This window comes from Sceloporus occidentalis, unplaced genomic scaffold (genome assembly GCF_023333645.1).
Source record: "Sceloporus occidentalis isolate IW3139 unplaced genomic scaffold, rSceOcc1.0.p SCAF_9, whole genome shotgun sequence".
In the NCBI taxonomy this organism is placed as follows: domain Eukaryota; kingdom Metazoa; phylum Chordata; class Lepidosauria; order Squamata; family Phrynosomatidae; genus Sceloporus; species Sceloporus occidentalis.
The window spans coordinates 35,678,932-35,697,853 of NW_028316989.1; the positions used below are offsets into that span (position 1 = coordinate 35,678,932).

Here is an 18,922-nt window from a genome sequence, read left to right on the forward strand (position 1 = left end):
AGCGGTGAACAGCAAGTAAGCTAATTAGCAAGTAAGCTAATTTGCCCCCAACAGTCTGGGTACTCATTTTAGCGACCTCGGAAGGATGCAAGCCTGAGTCGAGCTTGGGCCCTTTTGCTGGTCTTGAACTCGCAACCTTGTGGTTTTGAGTGAATGGCTGCAGTACAGGCATTTAACCACTGCGCCACCAGTAATATAATTATTATTATATGTATTCGTGTCCTGCTTTTATTCCTGAGAATTGGGACTCAAAATAAAAGCTCAGTACAATTTTAAAAATTACAAAAGTGACAATTGATAAGCAATGAGCCTCCATACACTTTTATCTGGGTGACTTGTCACAATTGGGCATGCATCCATTTTGCGTGTTACTTGGACTACAGTCAGCCCTCCATATCCGTACCAAACCTTGACTTTGCAATGTTATATGTTTTACTATGCCATTGTATTTGAGCACATACTGATTTTAATATCCATGGCGGGTCCTGGAACCAAACCTCAGTGTATACCAAATGCCCAATGCACTCATGGGATGCAACTAGGTCTGCGGTCATCTACAGTTGGCTAGTGGCACTTACTCCGAAGTAGGTATGGGGAGGGTTGTGCTATAGGGCCCTGTGAATATTGTGGATCGGTTCTTTGTCCACAGGGAAAAAGAAACAATGAAATGAAAATGCCAGTGATATATGGATGGCACTGTGTCTTGCCACAGTGATTTAATTTACAATACATGAGGAAAGTGTTGTATGTGGATTCCCTAAACCCAATTTTTGTGGTTTTCCAAGAGCCCTGGGCCACCAGCCCAAAAACTATGGGAAAGATAAATCATTGTTCAAGAAGCTTTCAAGAGTGTCAAATTTGCTTTATTCCAGATTCCAAAATGTCCCTGCAAACCAGATAACCTCTGGAAGGCACAACTGATAGTGACTTCCAGTTGTGATTTAGGACCAATTTTCACCTAAAAATGGATCTGTGTGGCTTGCTACCGAGGTTAAAATTCCCTTCCTCCATTGCCCCATCGCAGTGTAAAAAAACAAAACTATCTCCAGGTTGAGGGTGTGAGGGCTTTTATATAAACCTTAAGGTTTATTTGCATTTTCTGATTTATCTCTGGAATCTCCAGCCTTTGCGTGTCTTCAGAGTCACAATATTTCCCGGTTACTGTTAAGTGTCTACTGACTTCGCAGCTGTGCCTGTGATTCAATATCCTGATGAGGGTTATTATCAGGGCGTATTTCTCGGCAAGCATATCATTTGCCTTGTATACACGATCAAATTGTACTTCTGGAAGTGAATTGTTTGCCTTGAGGTCAACTTCTAGGCCACAGAGCAGAGGCAGGCTGTGAAAGATGTGCAAATTTGGCCTCATTGCCTATGAGAGCCCTAATATAGAAGTATGAATGCTACAGCAGGTTATCCTCCACGCTATGGAGTGGGACAGCGGCAAGGTGATCAGATGTCCTCCTTTTCCAGGACATGTCCACCATTTCAACCTTCTGTTGAGGAGGCATTCCAGAATGTCCTCCATTTTGTTCATGATTCAGAAGCATGAATTTACATTTCTATGAGTGTTTTTAGCTTTTATTTTGTAATGTCCTAATTTTTTCTGGAATGTCCTATATTTTGTAGTATCTTGCCCCCTTTTGCAGTTAGGACATCTGGTCACCCTGGACGACAGCAGCAATCTACCTGGCAGGGTATTTGTAAGGATAATAATGTCAGAGAACATGAACATTAGTCCAAGCTCCTTAGTGGAAAGACAGGACATAAATGTAATGAATATATAGAGCAGCCTCCCCGAACCTGGTGTGCTCCAGGCATGTTGGACTTCAGTTGCCATCATTCCCAGATATCATGGACACTTGTCTTTCAGATGAGATATCACAGTCATAAAATAAAATAACATGAAATATTTAGGCTCGAGAAGAGAAGGTTAAGAGATGATATGATAGCCCTGTTTAAATATTTGAAGGGATGTCATATTGAGGATGGAGCAAACTTGTTTTTTGCTGCTCCACAGACTAAGGAGATTATCACACACAGATGGGATAGGAATGGGATTGCTCCCCCGTCCTTATCCCATCCATGACACTAATCACACAAAAGCTTTTCATAATGCAGCGCTGATCCTGTCATCATCCTGTCATTGAAGTGGCATTGCATTAATGTGAACTCTTGTTAATGCAAAATGCCAAGCAATGCCACTTCAGTGACGGAACAATGACAGGATCAGAGCAATGTCATATGAAAGTCTTTCGCATGATCACTGTCACTCTTGCTTTCCGGATGGGATAATGTCTCGATAAGTGGATCATTGTCTGAAAGTCCTTCTTGCAATCACACGATAAAGACGGAAAGAGATGGGACAATGACATCCCATTCCCCGTGTGATAATCTCCTACATGCAAGCAAAAAACAAGCTTGCTCCATCCTCAGTATGACATTCCTTCAAATATTTACAAAGGGCTATCATATCATCTCTTAATCTTCTCTTCTCCAGCCTAAACATTTCATGTTATTTTAGTTTATGATTGTGGTACCACATCTGAAAGACAAATGGATGCAAACTACAGGAAAAGGGATTCCACCTCAACATTAAGAAGAACATCCTGACAGTAAGAGCTATTCAACAGTGGAATACACTGCCTTGGAAAGCAGTGGAGTCTCCTTCTTTGGAGGTTTTTAAACAGAGGCTGGATGGCCATCTGTCGAAAGTGCTTTGATTGTGTATTTCTGAATGGCATGGGGTTGGACTGGATGGCCCTTGAGCTCTCTTCCAACTCTATGATTCTATGAAACTAAGCATTCTCACATGGACCAACCTTTCCTGTATTTTACAGACTGTCTTTTCCTCAGCCCCATGTCTACACGGAGGCACGGCGTGAGAGGTACCAGAGAAGCAAGGTTCACCAGAAGATCCAGCAGTTCAAGCGCTTCATTGAGAACTACCGACGCCACATCATTTGCGTAGTGATATTCTCAGCCATCACTGCTGGTGTATTTGTGGAGAGGGCTTACTGTGAGTTACCAGCCTACTTAACACCGCCGATCCAGCTGCTAGGCTCAAGCCCTTGCATGGTGGTTCATGAGGGCCAGAACTCCACATCCTCCAACAGTGAGGAAGGAGGAATGTCTGTCTCCAGAGGAGGCAGCAAGTGGCAGTCACGACTAAGAGGGCCACGTATGTATCTGCTTGCAGCACAAACTAACACCCGGCTGAAAACAAGACTGACACCTCCTCACCAGCTGCAAGTAGAGCTTATTAATTGCTAACGAAGGAAGTTTGTTGCTAAACTACCTTTTTAAAATTTATGTTTAGTGGCTGCTTTAGTGACTCAGACCTTTAGGACTGGACTGTAGATTTTAGTCCCAGCATTGTTGCTGTAAAATGAAAAATATGAATAGCCCTGTTGTAACTTGAACCCCACCTTATTAGACACACAGTTGGAAGCAAGAGGAAGACTCTTTCCAAATTGGTATTGATGGAGAGCTATTGTAAAATGTCTATGGGCCACTTAGAATTAGAACATACCTTGCCATGTTTTTTTAATGGGAGTAGCCAAAGGATTGTAAGGCACGTACTTTTGTTTACTATCCAAGCATGACAAGGCTATGAGATCATGTCCAGTGCCCTGTTGTTCCAGGATTTGCAGTTCTCATTCACAACCAAACTGTTCTGCTCTGTTCCTAGATTATGGCTTTGCATCACCACCAACAGGAATTGCAGACACAACCTTTGTTGGCATCCTCATCTCTCGTGGGGCAGGAGCTAGCATCTCTTTCATGTACTCATTTATCCTGCTTACCATGTGTCGGAATCTCATCACTTTTCTGCGAGAAACTTTTTTCAATCACTACATCCCCTTTGATTCTGCTGTGGATTTCCACCGTTGGATTGCAACAGGAGCCCTCATATTTTCAGGTAGAATGAGATGCTGCTCACACATACAAATGTATGCACCAACCTACTGCATTGGAGTTGACACAAACATGACAACATAACTTTTTTGGATAACTGCAAATATTTATTTAGTCTAGATTTTAGAAAAGTTACTTTTCTATACTAAAAGTCCCAGAAATCCTGAGGTACACAGATGTACTACACTTCAATCTAGAAAAAAATTGTACTCACTTTGAACCTGGTGCATTCAGTTCAGATGATGTACAGCCTGTTCTGCAGCAAAACAACTTCTTTCAGCCTTTTAATTCAACTTAAGAAAACTTGCAGGTTACTCTGGAGCTTCCCAGAAACTATGGTGTGATTTCAGTGTTTTTGAAGTGTAGACAGCAGGATCAGGTTAGATTTAGGGCACTCCAATTGTCCACATGTCACAAAATGCTACTGGGACAGATCATTGTGGCAGGCATCGCCATTTTCTATCTCACTGATCAGTGCTGGGAAGCCTCCTTGGGACTGTCACCAGTGCTGCCACCTTGCCAGCCAAATAGCTCTCTGGTACCCTTTTTTCATTGATGTCTGGGCACCCCATTCTGATCTCACCGGAAGTGATGTCACCAGCAAGGCTCTGCCAGAGAGCTTCTTGGATGGTGAGGCAGCAGACGTCCTGGGGAGGACATGACACTGGTGTGCCGTTAGCCCAGCCAACCATCTTGACTGCAAGGCGGCTTCACATCACTTTCATGCCAGTATGTGTGATGCTCATTTAGTGAATCTGGGGCAGCTCTGGAGTGGAATACTCTGGATTGTATCCAGATTATTTTGGCTGGTGTAAACAAGCCCCTACTCTGGGATTCTGTATCTCCAAGCAGCCAGTGAGATGTCTCCTGCAAACCCCAATATGTAGAATATTTTACTGTTATTGTCTAGTTTCTGGAATTCAGAGGCATAATCGTTCTAAAAATGGAGATTTTATCTTGCTATTCTGCCTACTTAGATGCATACATGGAAAGTAAGGAAGCCTCGTCTTGGTTAAGCACAGTTATGACACAATTGCATTATAATCACAAGCAAACTAGCTTAGAGAGAGAAACCAATTGGTTTGTCAGGCAGCCAATGAATTTACTATATCATCTTGCATCCTGAGTTGAGGTAATGACAGGCAAATAAATAAATAAATATGTATCTTCATAATTTTCCAGTACAGAATACAGATTAGAAGCAATACCAAAAAAAAACAACAATAAAAAGCAAACATATGAAAGATCCTTTAAAAATTGTAAAATTAAAACCATTAAAATATGCTCAGAAGACTATATACAAGTCAACAAAATAGCACAGCATCATTAAAAGTGTATCATCATCATCATCATGATCTGATTTTTAATTATATATTACTTTACTTTACTCCCCTGTCAGGAGAAATGTGGGACGTCAGTTAAGTAATTAATTAGTTAACTAGTGTTTTCTAAATTCCCATTGATTTAATGGATCTAAAGTAGTACTGTAGGTGGGACTAATATAAATAAAACCAGGCTCTTCACAGTTTTAGCACATCACTCTTACCACTGCACCACATGGGCTCCTTTTATTACATATCCTAGCTACTTTACAGCTCTCAAACTTCTCATAGTTCATTAAGTGGGCATCATAATTGTTACAGGAGGTTTGAAATTACTTTGGATTTTTAAAATGTTTATTATTTTGGTGTGGATTCATTTTTTCACTGTATTTGCATTCTACAGTTCTGCACACTTTGGGCCACGTTGTGAATGTCTACATCTTCTCAGTCACTCCGCTCAGTATCTTGTCCTGCCTCTTCTCCAATGTCTTTGTGAATGATGGGTGAGTAGTGACAGTGTCTTCTCATTCGCATAAATAAGATCTTGAGAATGCAGCGGAGAGGGGTGAGTTGGTCTCAGTTGGACAACATAAATGGTTGGAGAAAGATACGAAACTGTTGCCTCTGAGCAAGTGTTCAGTTTTGGATTTATGCCATTACTGTGACATGAAGACTCCAAGCTTGATTAATTTTGGCTCATTCAGTCTTTTTTTAAGTGGGATAGATATACTTCCTGGTTCCTCAAAGAAAAGGATGGGAAATTACCATCCGGCATTCAGCTCACGACCAGCTGAAATTTCTGTTAACTGTGTTGTCGAGTCCAAAGGTTTATGTGTATTTATTTTCTAGGAATTGTTTGTGTTGGAAACAATACCTGTTGAACAAGAACAATACAAGCATTGTTCAGATGCTTTATCCCCTTATACTGAGATATCTCTCCTTAAATAAAGACTTTTTTTCATTAAAGATTCCAGGAGGAGTTTGGGTAGGCTGTATGAAAGTCAAGCAGAAAAGCAAATTAATTGCAAACACTTTGAGCTAAGTGCTGATCGTGATCCTCATTAATAAGAATGACAGTGTACCTTTATCAATAGCAACAGCATCTGTTGCATGAAAATAAAAACCTTTAAGATGATGTGGTTAATCATAGTGATCACTGTCTTACCTTAACATGCAATAACATCTACCATCTCCTTAAAAGATCCACCATCGTTCTATGGGGCAATCCCTAACTGTAGAAACTGAAGCGTTGCTGAAATTTCTCATAGGACTTTTTCTTTTTTTTTGAAATTTTTGTTTTTCTCACACAAATCCCCCAAAGAAGGACACTTTGCATAATTTTCTCTGAATATTTTTCATCATTTGTTTTGTGCCAACAACCATTTTTACACTTATCCACATACATATAGAATGGCTAGAAACAATGGTAGATCTGACAAAATGGTGACCAGCCTGCCAGTGAAGTTCTTGCTGTTGCTATTTGCAACTGTGGGGGAATTATTCTTTTATGGTCTTTCCAATCTCAGCCCATAGACAGAGTGGAGAATTACAACATGCTATTTGATGTATAGCTATACTGTGAACTACTTTCTCTTAAAGATCAACAACAAAAATGGCACCAAGAGGAGGGACTTCCCCTCAACTCCCAAACTCTTTGAATTTTGCTTCAGACCTTTTCCTTTTTACTAAAGAGCAGCAACACAACATTTTTTAGTAAGTATTTTGGATTTGGGGTCATGGCTCAATGTGCCTTGACACCAATCCGTAAGAAACTAGATGATCCTGAAAAGGTGGCCTTTTATTCCCATGGCTTAGCTTCCCACAGTGGTTGATTTTGTTTTATTGAATGAGTAATGTAAAATTAAAAAGTTTCTTTCAACACCAAAACCCCACATTTAGTCTGGCATCTCTGAGGGTCATTTTTGACATTCTTGCTTACAATATCTAATAATGGTCTTTGAGTTCTCCAAGCAGCAAGCACAGACTTTTAGTTCAGCCCCTTGCTGATGTAAGGAATCTGCAATGGGTTCAACTAGATTAAATGGAATCTATTGAAATCATAAACTATACTCATCATGTCCTGATCAGTTCACTTATTGCTTGCTTGTTTCTAGTTGTAAATCTGCAGCTCTGCACCATCATGAATATCCTCCATTTTGGCCTGGATGTGCATGACGATCGAAGAAGTTCTGATCATTGGAGACCCCTTTCAAAGACCCTCTATTTTTTTTCCATCCTAGCAAATGTTGCCTTTGGTGTCCTCCCACTCCCCAAATACATTCCCAACTAGAAATGTATTCTTCACCAATAGAAAAACACTACAATTACAAGTTGTTTCATACTATTATTTATCTAGAGGTAGATTTCCTTATAAAAGGAAATCAAAGAGATACAATGGGTTAATATTGCAGAAAGTGGAGGGGAAAGGACAATAAGTACCACATACATTACAAAATAATAATAATATAGAAGTACTTATCAACTTTATTAGAAAACTAGGTTTAAGCTATAGAAGTAATAGTTACAAGACGGCACATAAGTTACAAAGAGGAATCAAATATCATAAATAGAAAATCTACACACTTGAACCTATCAAATGGAAGTGAAAACCCAAAATAATTTGCATCCAAAAATGAAAGTTATTGCTGGAAAAGTATACTTATGTTACAATTCTGTTTTTAATGAAAATAATGAATAAAGATACTAAAAAAAGAAAAGAAAGCAATTTATTCTTTAGAACCACTATTCTTAATAATTCTGTTATAGTAGATTTGATGCTGGAAATATATGTATGTACAGTGATAACTCTTCTGACCAAACCCAGTGGCCAATAGCACTGTCGCCCTAATGGAACCCCCTAATGAGAGCTCCATTCTCTGTTTCTTGTGCCTATCAAGGCCTGTCATCATAGGAAACTGCCTTATACTGAGTCAGGCAATGGTCCCTCTGGCCCAGTACTGTCAACTCAACTGGCAGTGGCTTTATAGTATATCAGGCAGATGTATTTCCTAGTTGCACTTGGAGAGCCATGATGCTTCCTGCTAGTCTTCCACCCAAGTAATAACTAGGACTGACTCTGTTGAGCTTACAAACTCAGAAGAGATCAAGTGTATTCAGGTTGGTCTGCTCATGCCATTAATTTCTTTTTCTTTTCAGATCACAGTTTCCACCCAAATATTACTGGTGGTTTTTCGAAACAGTCCCAGGTAAGTCTAGATGAGACAACAGTGTAAAGGATGCAGGAGCCTTCCTGTGGCTTGGGCCTCTACTTCACCATATCTTCCATCTCACTCTCTCTCACACAGGTATGACTGGGGTGCTGCTGTTAGTCATCCTGGCCATCATGTATGTCTTTGCAACTCACCACTTCAGGCGAATTAGCTTCCAAGGATTCTGGATCACTCATCATCTCTACGTCCTTCTCTATATCTTGGTAACTCACATTCCTCTTAGCTGACATAATTGGAGCAATATGAACAAGACAGACTGCATGAGGATTGTTGGGATAGACTTTTGCCAAATCTGTGGAATAATTAAATGCAGATGATTCTGCATGACTCTTGATTTACTCTGTTTGCAAAGGGTGTGCATGGGAGGTGGGTTATAAAATTGGAAATGTATTATGGTCAGGATTTTTAAAATCAGGAAATGTGGAAGGAAACAGGAGGAAAGGATCCATGAAATGTTAGAAAGTCAAAATGTAGGTAATATCGGTTACAGTCTAGGACAGGAGTGAGCAACTATGGCAGGTGTGGGGGCCACTTTTATGGTTTAGGACCCTAAGGGGCCACAAGGACTACTCAAAAATCAAAACAATCCAAAAGGTTGGATATCCTCCTCTGGTTCTCAAAAATAGGTATTTTGTAATACTAAACACCATGGGGTGGTGGTGGTTTGAAACTGATTTTAAAAACAAATTGTTGCACCTGGGGGCTTCCATTCATCCTCATTTGAGGGGGGCAGAGAAAAGTCTGTGTAGCATTTCCAGAAATGTTTGGGGCCACAAAATATTCTGGAGGGCTGCAGGTGGCCCCAGAGTTGCACAAAGCTCACTCCTCGTCTGGATGTACGTGGTTTAGCCCACTTGCTGAAGCCAGTCTGGATGAGAGGCCTATGTACATTGCTTTCATGCCTGCAGAAAAAAGGTCAGACCTTCAACATGGTCATGAAAGAAGACATTTTGTTTTGTTCTGTGCTCAGTATAATGTGACTGGAAGTTTGGTAAACTTTGGTTATGTGTTCCCTAGGTTATCATTCATGGCAGCTATGCTCTGATCCAGCAGCCCCGCTTCCACATTTACTTCATTGTCCCAGCCCTCCTATATGGAGCAGACAAACTCCTCAGTCTGAGCAGGAAAAAAGTGGAAATCAGTGTGGTGAAGGCTGAACTCCTCCCATCAGGTACATGCTTGGTATCAACTGGTCCTCCTTCCAGTAAAGAGCCTAGGATATGTCATCATCAGCATTATAGTGGAACCAGGGCTTGCTAGGCTGAAGTAATGGCATATTCTGATTAGCCATTGCCACCCAATGGACCCCTGTTCCCTTTGGTTATAATGATTGCAGGAATTGCAATGGAAATGGATATTATTCCCCACCCCCAGCAACAATATATTGTTATCATCTCTCTTTGTTGTAAATTTAAGTATTTGAGAGGTAGAGCTTGGTCTTCAATGTGTAGTTGTGGAGACCCATTGGTTTTATGAAACACATGCATCTTGTGGAGATGAAAAGTTCCAGAACTAGTTTGTTGATGTGGACCAACACAGCTTCTCTTGATTTTGGACTCTGCTTTGGCGGGGACCGTAATGGGACTGTCAGGACAAAGGCTTGTGCTTCAAAAATTGACCACCATCCTTCTGGTCATCAACAGCTTCTAAAATTACATCTTTCCTTCCTCATAAATATACAGCCAACTCGCCACATTTGTGGCTTTGATTAGTTGTGGATTTTATTAATTTCACGGTTTGGATTATTTACATATTTGATTCATATGTCCTCTCTAGGAATCCCTAGGTCCTCCAGAGAGATTCTACTGGAAATTAACCATAGAGTTGCACTGGAGGATCTAGAGAGTACTAGATAAAACACTTCTCTAGGCATTTCTAGGTCCTCCAGCATGATTGAATGGTCTATTTTTGGCAGATGTTGACCATAGAGTCATGCTGGAGGACCCAGAGCCATGGGGGCGAATCTGTGGCATGTGTGCCCTCTCTGACATGAGGGCACATGGAGATGGAAGGGCAGAGGAAGAACAGGTGCCCACCCCCACCCCACCCTGGCACCAGATGACACCCAGTGCAGCAATGCCATTGAGTTGGGCACTTAGTCTCTAAAAGGTTCACCATCACTGACCTAGAGATTCCTAGAGAGGTTGTCTCTCAGATTTAAATAATGTTTTCTTATTTACAGTTTTCCCACTTTCACAGGGGTCTTGTGCCCCTAACTAATCCCAGTGAATGTGGAGGGCTCCCTGTATGCAACTGGCTAATCTGGGCTAGTTGTTGAGGACAGGATGGCTGGCCTGTGCTTTAATGGCAGGCATGTAAGAAGCCTTGTTTCCATTCCACAGGAGTCACTTACCTTCAGTTCCAGAGACCTCAGGACTTTGAATACAGGTCTGGGCAGTGGGTTCGTATTGCTTGCCTGTCCTTGGGGACTACTGAGTACCACCCCTTCACTTTGACCTCTGCCCCTCATGAGGATACCTTGAGCCTTCACATTCGAGCAGCTGGACCCTGGACAACACGCTTGCGGGAACTCTACTCCCCAGAAAGCATAGCAGAAATTGGCCGATATCCCAAGGTGAGAATCTTTTGGTATGGGTATTCTCCTGGTGATTATTAAAAAAACACCAACAATATAAACAAGTAGATAGTTAAAGTACACTGAAGAAGTCCTGCACTTTCTGTTGCCAACTGCTACACTTAACCCCCCCCCCCCCAAACTACCAGTACAGAATATAAAAAGCATTCTTCCTACATCTCCTTTTAGTTGTGGACAGAAGTCATCTCAGTGTGAATCAACTTCCCCTGCCTTCTAAGTAAGAAAGTTTTCATATCTCTTTGCAGCTATATTTGGATGGACCTTTTGGAGAAGGACACCAAGAATGGAACAAATTTGAGGTTTCTGTGCTAGTAGGAGGAGGCATTGGGGTGACACCTTTTGCAGCCATCCTCAAAGATCTTGTCTTCAAGTCTACAGTTGGCTCCAGGATCCTGTGTAAGAAGGTGAGGATAAAAGAATGGGGACACGGGTGTGTTTTCATGTACTTGTCCATCCAAGGCTAAAAGGCACTAAAATGACTAGTGGTTCTAGAAGTATGCCTCCCTATGAGTTAGTAGAGTGCTATTGTCGTATTGTTTATGCAAAGGCCATTGGAAAAAAGCAATAAAATCTGACTGACTGACTGACTGACTGACTGACTGACTGACCAGTCTCCTTGTCAACATTTTAACAAGTAGCAGAAACATAATGGCAGCAATCCTGCATCAGACATGTAGCCATAAAGCATGGCTATGCTCTGTTTCCTAATCTATACTCCAAAACCCACCTTAAAATCCTGGCAGCTCTACAGAGGAACAGAGCACTGGGGTGCTGGCAAGCAGGGCACTGAAGGAAGATGAACCTAACCCCCTCCTTCCAGCAAGCAACAATTCAAAAGCTGGAGCAAGACCCCTGTGTAGTCCTATCACAACTTTTCATCACACCACCATTTGCTGGTAGGAGGAGGTTGGACCTTCAGCATCCTGCTTGCCAGCACTGCAGAACTCCATCCCTGGGCACTGCTGCCTGGACTTCAAGGCAAGTTTAGGGATCATTTCATAGCTGTGGCAATGGTGCCATGATCATAAATGTGAATACCAAACAGTTAGGAGATGGTAAGCCTAGTTTACAACATTGTAACTGCCTAAGAGGATGCCAGACATTACTTTTGAAAAGTAACTTTCTCAGCTCTGATAGCAATGCATATATTAGAAGAAATGTGCATGAAAGCTTTATGAATTTTCATGTTGAGTTCTAATAAAAGACATTCACAGACTGATGCAGGTGTGAAACTGAACAAACGTACCACTTGAAAAGTGAGAAACTAAAGTTGATATATTTGTCCGTCTCCAGTGATACAAACACCACTTTGTTCCCAGAGAAGTTGAACAGGATAGATGATTCATGGGAAATGAGTAACACCACCTTCTGTTCTGCACAGAATTTTCCTTTTGCAAGAGACATTCCCATGGGAATCTTAAAACTATGCTACTAAGCATCTTTATAACCCAGTGTTCTCTTTCTCATTTGCTGTCCTGTCCTTGGGTGTTTCCTTCCTAGAGCTGTGGACAGGGGACATAGCTGAGAATCAGTACATTTGTTTTGCATGAAGAAGGTCTCAGGTTTGAACTCTGGCATTTCTAGTTAAAAATAGATCATTATCAGGTAATGGGAAATATCTTTACCTGAGACCTTGTAACTGATACTTAAAGTAGACCAGTAGTAGGAAATCTTTAGCTGTCTAAATGTTTGGGATTTCAGCTTGCACAATCCCTTGCCATTTAGCAGTGCTGAATGGAGCGGATGGGAATGGAAGTCCAAAACAGCTGGAGGTGGAATAGGTCTCCTCCTCTTAGAAAGAACAATTCTGGGCCAGATAGAAAAATAGGCTGACCTTGTCTTCCTTTCTACTCTGTTGTAGAATTGAGCGATCTTTATGAGGGCTGTCATCCAGTTAAAGAATTCATAGTCAGAGTTGAGTGGAGTTCCATGGATTAATTTAATTAAGCAATGTAATCTGCAAATAATTTGATACCCACCAATATTGTATAGACAAAAACCAGGACATGTGGGGCCATACAATAGCAGGCTGATCAAAACGGCAAAAGCTATTAATGAGGAAGAGCAGACAAGCTAGGAGAGGCTGCAGCAGATTGCTTTTGCCAGAGCCTGCTGGGAAGGAGAAGATGCTGGGAAGGAAAGGCTCAGTCCACAAAATATCAAGAGTGTGTAGAAACGACTGTACCCATTTTCCTCATTTCCTCCAGGTCTATTTCATTTGGGTGACCCGGACACAGCGCCAGTTTGAGTGGATGGCTGATATAATCCGTGAGGTGGAAGAGAACGATAAATGCGATCTGGTCTCTGTGCACATTTATATCACACAGCTGGCTGAGAAATTTGACCTGCGTACCACTATGCTGGTAAGTCGCCACATCCAGAAAACTCAGGACTGCAGGACACTTGGTCCTGCTGACAGCTGCTTTGAGGCAAGGCAGGCTGCTTCCATTACTCCCTTTTGCAGTGGACAGGTTGGGGCAAGGCTCTAGCAAGGAGTGGTGTGCTACAGGAACCCAATGTATGAGATATCCCTGGCCTCACTGCTAAGGTTAAGCTTTTATTTAAAAATTGCACATTGTTAGTCCTATTTATGAGGAGACCCTGCAAAAAACACAGCACCAATGTTCTACCCATTTTTTTTTAATCTCTAGTGAGTACAAACATACCTTTCATGGCTAAGAGAATGAGCACTACATCAGAATGTTCTTGGTTCAGATCTTGCCTTTGCCATGAATTCAGTAAGTGGCCATGGCAGTGTGTCTCTGCCTCTGCCCCCACATCTCACCTGCAATATAGGAAAAAGATAATGCTGAACTACCTTAGATTAATATTTTAAGGATTGGAAGTAGAAAATGCCTGTGTAGTTCCTTGAAAGTTGAATATACTGTATGTCTTAAATATTATTATTAACTATTTAGTCTTTCTATTTAAAAAAAATAAATTAAATGTCCTTTTATTTCTTAACATCCAATAATGTTAGACACATTAACTGAGCTGTTGTTAGGTTCTGGTTATTCTCTATTGACTTCCAAGCCACCCATGAATAAAGACGCTATCTGTCTATTTATTCATTTTATTTGTCACTTTTCCGCTGTACTTTGGACACTCTTAAAGCAGTTCCATAATAATAATAAAAATGCAAACAAAATTGGTTTAAAACCAGTTAAGTAAACAGCATGTCTTAGTAAAATAGCTTTAGTGAATTTTATGAAGACTATCAGGGAAAGGTTAAATAAGGCAGCCAAATGAGAGATCTTCAGAACTGAGACATCACCACCAAAAGGGCCCTGTCTGGCAAGCTCACCAAGACATTGGTGGGACATAGACCCAAACATCCCCAGCAGATCTTGCCAAGTGAGCAAATGTATTTATTATTTATTTGATACATTCATATCTTGCCTTTCTCCAAAAATGGGATTCAAGGCAGCTCATGCAGGAGCATCTGATACTTCAGATATCTGAGATCCTGACCACTTTAAAGGTGAAGGATACTAGTATACCCTTACCACCCCATCACTATAACATTTCTGGCTAGATAAGAAGCCTGCTTATCCTGGCAAACATTTCTGGTTCCATCTGAGGGATCTCTTACTTCAGCTGATGGCTTCATGGTTCCAAGAGAAGCAGAAGATTCCTTCCCTCCTACTGGTTCTGGTCTGACTGCTGTCTTCTCTCTTTCTAGTACATTTGCGAGCGACACTTCCAGAATGTCCTCAACCAGAGCTTGTTCACAGGCCTGCGTTCCATCACCCACTTTGGACGACCACCATTTTTGCCTTTCTTCTGCTCATTGCAAGAGGTCCATCCTGAGGTCAGTACCTGGGATGGGCAGAGGGTTCCTGTGAGCAGCCAGCACACAAAGGAAAGGTGCTGGTGGATTCAGCTGTGTTTGACTTACTACAAATAAATGGAATTTTACATGGAACATTGGGAAGCTCAGGCATGTAATGCGCACTTGCTTAAGACAGCACTGGAAGGTTCCTTTATTCCAGTTTATGCTGTTTGTCCAGTTAATCCATTGCTATGGTGGGTTCTCAAGTTTTGTATGGTATTTTCTTGCTCTAAAAGGTTGAACTGGTTTTGGTAAGGATAGTTTTGCAGAGCCACTCCTTCAAAGCCAGATAAAATATGCTGGCACATATGCTTTTATCTAAAATATGCTGAAGGAATTGGTCTCACCCTTTTCCTATTAACTCTTCTGATTGCTAGAATATCATTTCTGGCAACTTTTCTGAAATCCTGGGCTGAAGGAGGTTCCCCATGTTAGAAATGTTTTCCAAACTATCTGATGTAGAGGAACAGCTAGTATTTATTTTCCCCAGTGTGCTAAGTGCTGGCATCATATTTGTGCCCATTAGCTGCAATTGTTTCTTTCTTTCCTGGAAACTCACCACGAAGCAATGGCCCATGGTTAAGAGACCATCACCAGTCCGTAGACCATCACTTTGGGTATCTCTGGTATAAAGAGATCACATATCTTCTACAAACTGTAGTGATGGCTACCAAACTGTAGAGCTTTTAAAGGCAATTAGACAAATTCATGGAATTCATGTCTAATTATGATTATAGCTACTTTGTTGTTGTTGTTGTTGTTAACTGCTGTCATGACAACTTCAATTTGTGGCAACCTTAGAAATGAGAGACATCCAAGTCACCCTGTTATCAACAAGCCTGCTCAGGTTTTGCAGACTTGGCCTTCCTTGATTGAGTCTATCTACCTGGAATGAGGTCCTCCTTTTTATTTATTGCCTTCCGCCTTGTCTTTTTTAGTGAGTCATGTCTACTCATGATGTGGCCATACAACAGCCTCAGTTTAGTCATCTTGGCTTCTAGAGAGAATTTAGGCTTGCTCTCACTCATTTGCCTTTTTAGCAGTCTATGGAATCCACAGAATTCTTCTCTGGCACTACATTTAAAATGGGTTGATTCTCTTCCTATCAGCTACTACGTAATTAATGCTAGTCATAATTATGGGACGAATAACAATATTGACTGATATCCTACATCGGGGATGTGTGGAATTACGCATTAATTGTGCTATGCAATCTCTGTATTGAAATGACAGTGTTGTGCAACTGAATCAAGACAGCAAATGTGCAACCAGATACACAACCAAATACACATGCACATCCATGTGCAATGTGCAATCAAACATAATGGGACCTAATGCACAACTCCACTTCTGCAACGTTGAACTGAATGTGATTGTTGCACCTCAGACAGATTTTACTCATTATTGGTTAGAGAAATGGCAGGTGGGGGGCTGGGGTGGTGTCAAGCGCCATAAAAACAGCCCTGAAAGACACCAGGGATGGCATTAAGGGGTGTTGGGGTGTGAGATGCACCAGGTGACACCCCAAAAGGGGGTGATGCTCCCCAAACATCTGCCTTTGGCAGAAATAGGTTGTGGTGTTCAACTTCTGCCCTGTAAAATGCTGAAGATGGTGTCAGTGGGGTGAGGCTCAGTGGGAAGAGAAAAGAAAGGCCCTGGGTTTTTAAAAAAAATAAATTTAAAATATTTATTTTTTCTTTAAAATCATCACGTCTTACCAAATGTTCGCTTTAACAGTATGAAACAATGTACAAATACATTTAGGTTGTGTGTATGATATGTGATATATATGATATTGTAATTTAAAGGTATAATTTTAATTTAGCTAGTAGTTTATGTCACAACTATTGCCATTATATTCGGTGATGTACAGGAATTACGATTTCTGGGTAACATTAGTACAAAAAAACATTACTAAGGATTCTGTATGGTGAGGTATGGGCAGTGGCATCACTAGGGCAGTGCGGGGGGTGCAGCCTGCACTGGATGACACCCCAGAAAAGGAATGATGCTCAGTTGGACCCTCTTTCTGCTGCAGGGTGAAGAGGGATGAGTGTGTCCCTCCTGGCTTTGCTGTGGGAGAGGTGCACTCCTCCTAACCTCAGTGCCAAGGTGCTGATCTGTTCATGAGGAGAATGTCACTATGGCAGCAAAGGAGAGGGCTATCTGAGCTCTTCTGACCTCACTGTCATGGTGCCACTCTACTCATGAATAGGTCATCGCCACCGGAGCAGCAAAGGAGAAGGGACGAGCATGCCCTTTTGGCCACTGTCCCTTCCCCCTGGAAACACCGCTACTACCCCCAGAAGTCCCATTTCCCACACTGGTGAACCAGGGGCAGGGATGCCACTGGATACGGGAGGATGGCAATGGGAGGGTGGTTCCATAAGGTAGTGCATCAAGTGATGCCAAGCCTAATGATAGCACTGGTGGGCACACTTTGGACACACGCAGTTTAGGACGACCAGCCTGACCTGTAGAAGAATCTTAAATGATGGAGCTTGATGGTGCTAACATGGCTTTAGGAAGCCTGCCCTAGATAATTCCTAATGCTTCCTTTTCCTTTACGAATGTGTCAGCATAACAAGAGCTCTCCTGGATCAGAACAATGGTCTATTTAGTCAGTATTCTGTTCTCACAGTGGCCAAGAAGTTGTCTTGGGCTGAGGAGTTTTGGGAGATGTTGTCCAGTATGTCTGTATCAAGGAGAGAGAGAGAGAGATAAATAGACATGTAGGAGGCAACAACCCAGGTTGTGCTAGATTTTACAAAAGTATTCAGGGTGTGGAATGTGGACTGTTTACCCTAGAACAGCATGAGATAGCTTTCTCCTTCACTGATAAAGCCTGTCTGTGTATCATGTGAAAAATTAACAGCTGCCATGATGAAATTTTTCACCAGAATTACAGAAAATGACGCCTCCTACAATAGCAATTGAAAACATGCTCATGAGAGGCCAAACTCAGTTGCCTAGCTAGATAACAAACATTGGAGGTCCTCCCTTTCTTTGCATAGTTTCAATACTTAACTCTTATACACAATTAGCTGGAAGTAAATCCCATAAAACACCGTGAGTCATATTTCTGAAGAAGACTAGGGCAAAACTGGGCAGCTTATGTGTTTGCCACAAGGGCAGCAACACATATAATTCAGCAATACTAAGGTTTCCACCTTTTTCTTCTTGGCCCTATTTCTATAAGAACAGCCTGCCATGCAATATGAAGTACGGTAAGTGATACTATTTCTGGCATGGAAGTGTTGTGAAGGAAAAGCCATTTCACTTACTCCATGCCTTCAAGTTTCTGAAAGCACACAACAAGGGGCAGGGTACTTTTCTAAAACCTTCAAGTGCAACCTTACTTGAAAGGGGAGATGAGCATCTATAACAGAGTTATAAGATGTCCCTTATTATTAGGGATGTTCCTCATTTGAGGGTTGGAAAAGTTTTGTTTTGTTTTGTTTTGTTTTCATTTATGTAGGCGGAACAGAATGCCCAAAAAAATCCCATATATTTGGGTGCGGACCATTCATAAAGACAGCTCTGTGTCATCATGCAATTTATGAATGAGGACAATATGTTAATACAGAGAAATATGTGACTGAGTTAACTGAAACTAATACTTTCCTTTGGTATTTAGGTAGGACGTAAGTCTGTTAAAACATACTTCATGATTGTCAGCCCTGCATGTCTTGAATTTTGACAGTCCCATATTGCTATTTTGAAAATTTGGTAATTCGGTAATGATTCTCTGCAGCAATTTATACATTTATATATGTAGAAAACCTGCAGCCTTGTCTATGCATGTCATAGAATGAGATGGGAGAAAGATGAGGTGGTAGAATTAAGTGTACAGTACTACTACTTGCATTTTCAATGCTCCTCTGCATTAAAAAGATTCTTCCATGCATATAGAAAACTAACACATCAGAGCTTTAGAAGCTTCTTCTATCGATGTGCAAGCTTTGGACCAGCATAGGGTTTTTGTTTAGAAAGAGTTAGTGTAGTATAATGATAGAACATCTTT

At 41.3% G+C, this 18,922-nt stretch overlaps 1 protein-coding gene across 3 annotated transcripts in view; it reads left to right on the top strand.

Annotated features, from left to right (window-relative positions):
• Positions 1-18,922, top strand: part of LOC149307259 (dual oxidase 2-like) — a 69,188-nt gene that overhangs the window by 48,072 nt on the left and 2,194 nt on the right. For all 3 annotated transcript variants that reach the window (XM_089538756.1, XM_089538757.1, XM_089538759.1), the window contains 10 exons: positions 2,841-3,019; positions 3,692-3,922; positions 5,644-5,743; positions 8,397-8,446; positions 8,546-8,673; positions 9,488-9,641; positions 10,813-11,045; positions 11,312-11,470; positions 13,274-13,429; positions 14,749-14,877. In XM_089538756.1, coding sequence (XP_089394882.1) covers positions 2,841-3,019; positions 3,692-3,922; positions 5,644-5,743; positions 8,397-8,446; positions 8,546-8,673; positions 9,488-9,641; positions 10,813-11,045; positions 11,312-11,470; positions 13,274-13,429; positions 14,749-14,877 — 1,519 coding nt within the window. The remainder of the gene's footprint in view (positions 1-2,840; positions 3,020-3,691; positions 3,923-5,643; positions 5,744-8,396; positions 8,447-8,545; positions 8,674-9,487; positions 9,642-10,812; positions 11,046-11,311; positions 11,471-13,273; positions 13,430-14,748; positions 14,878-18,922) is intronic.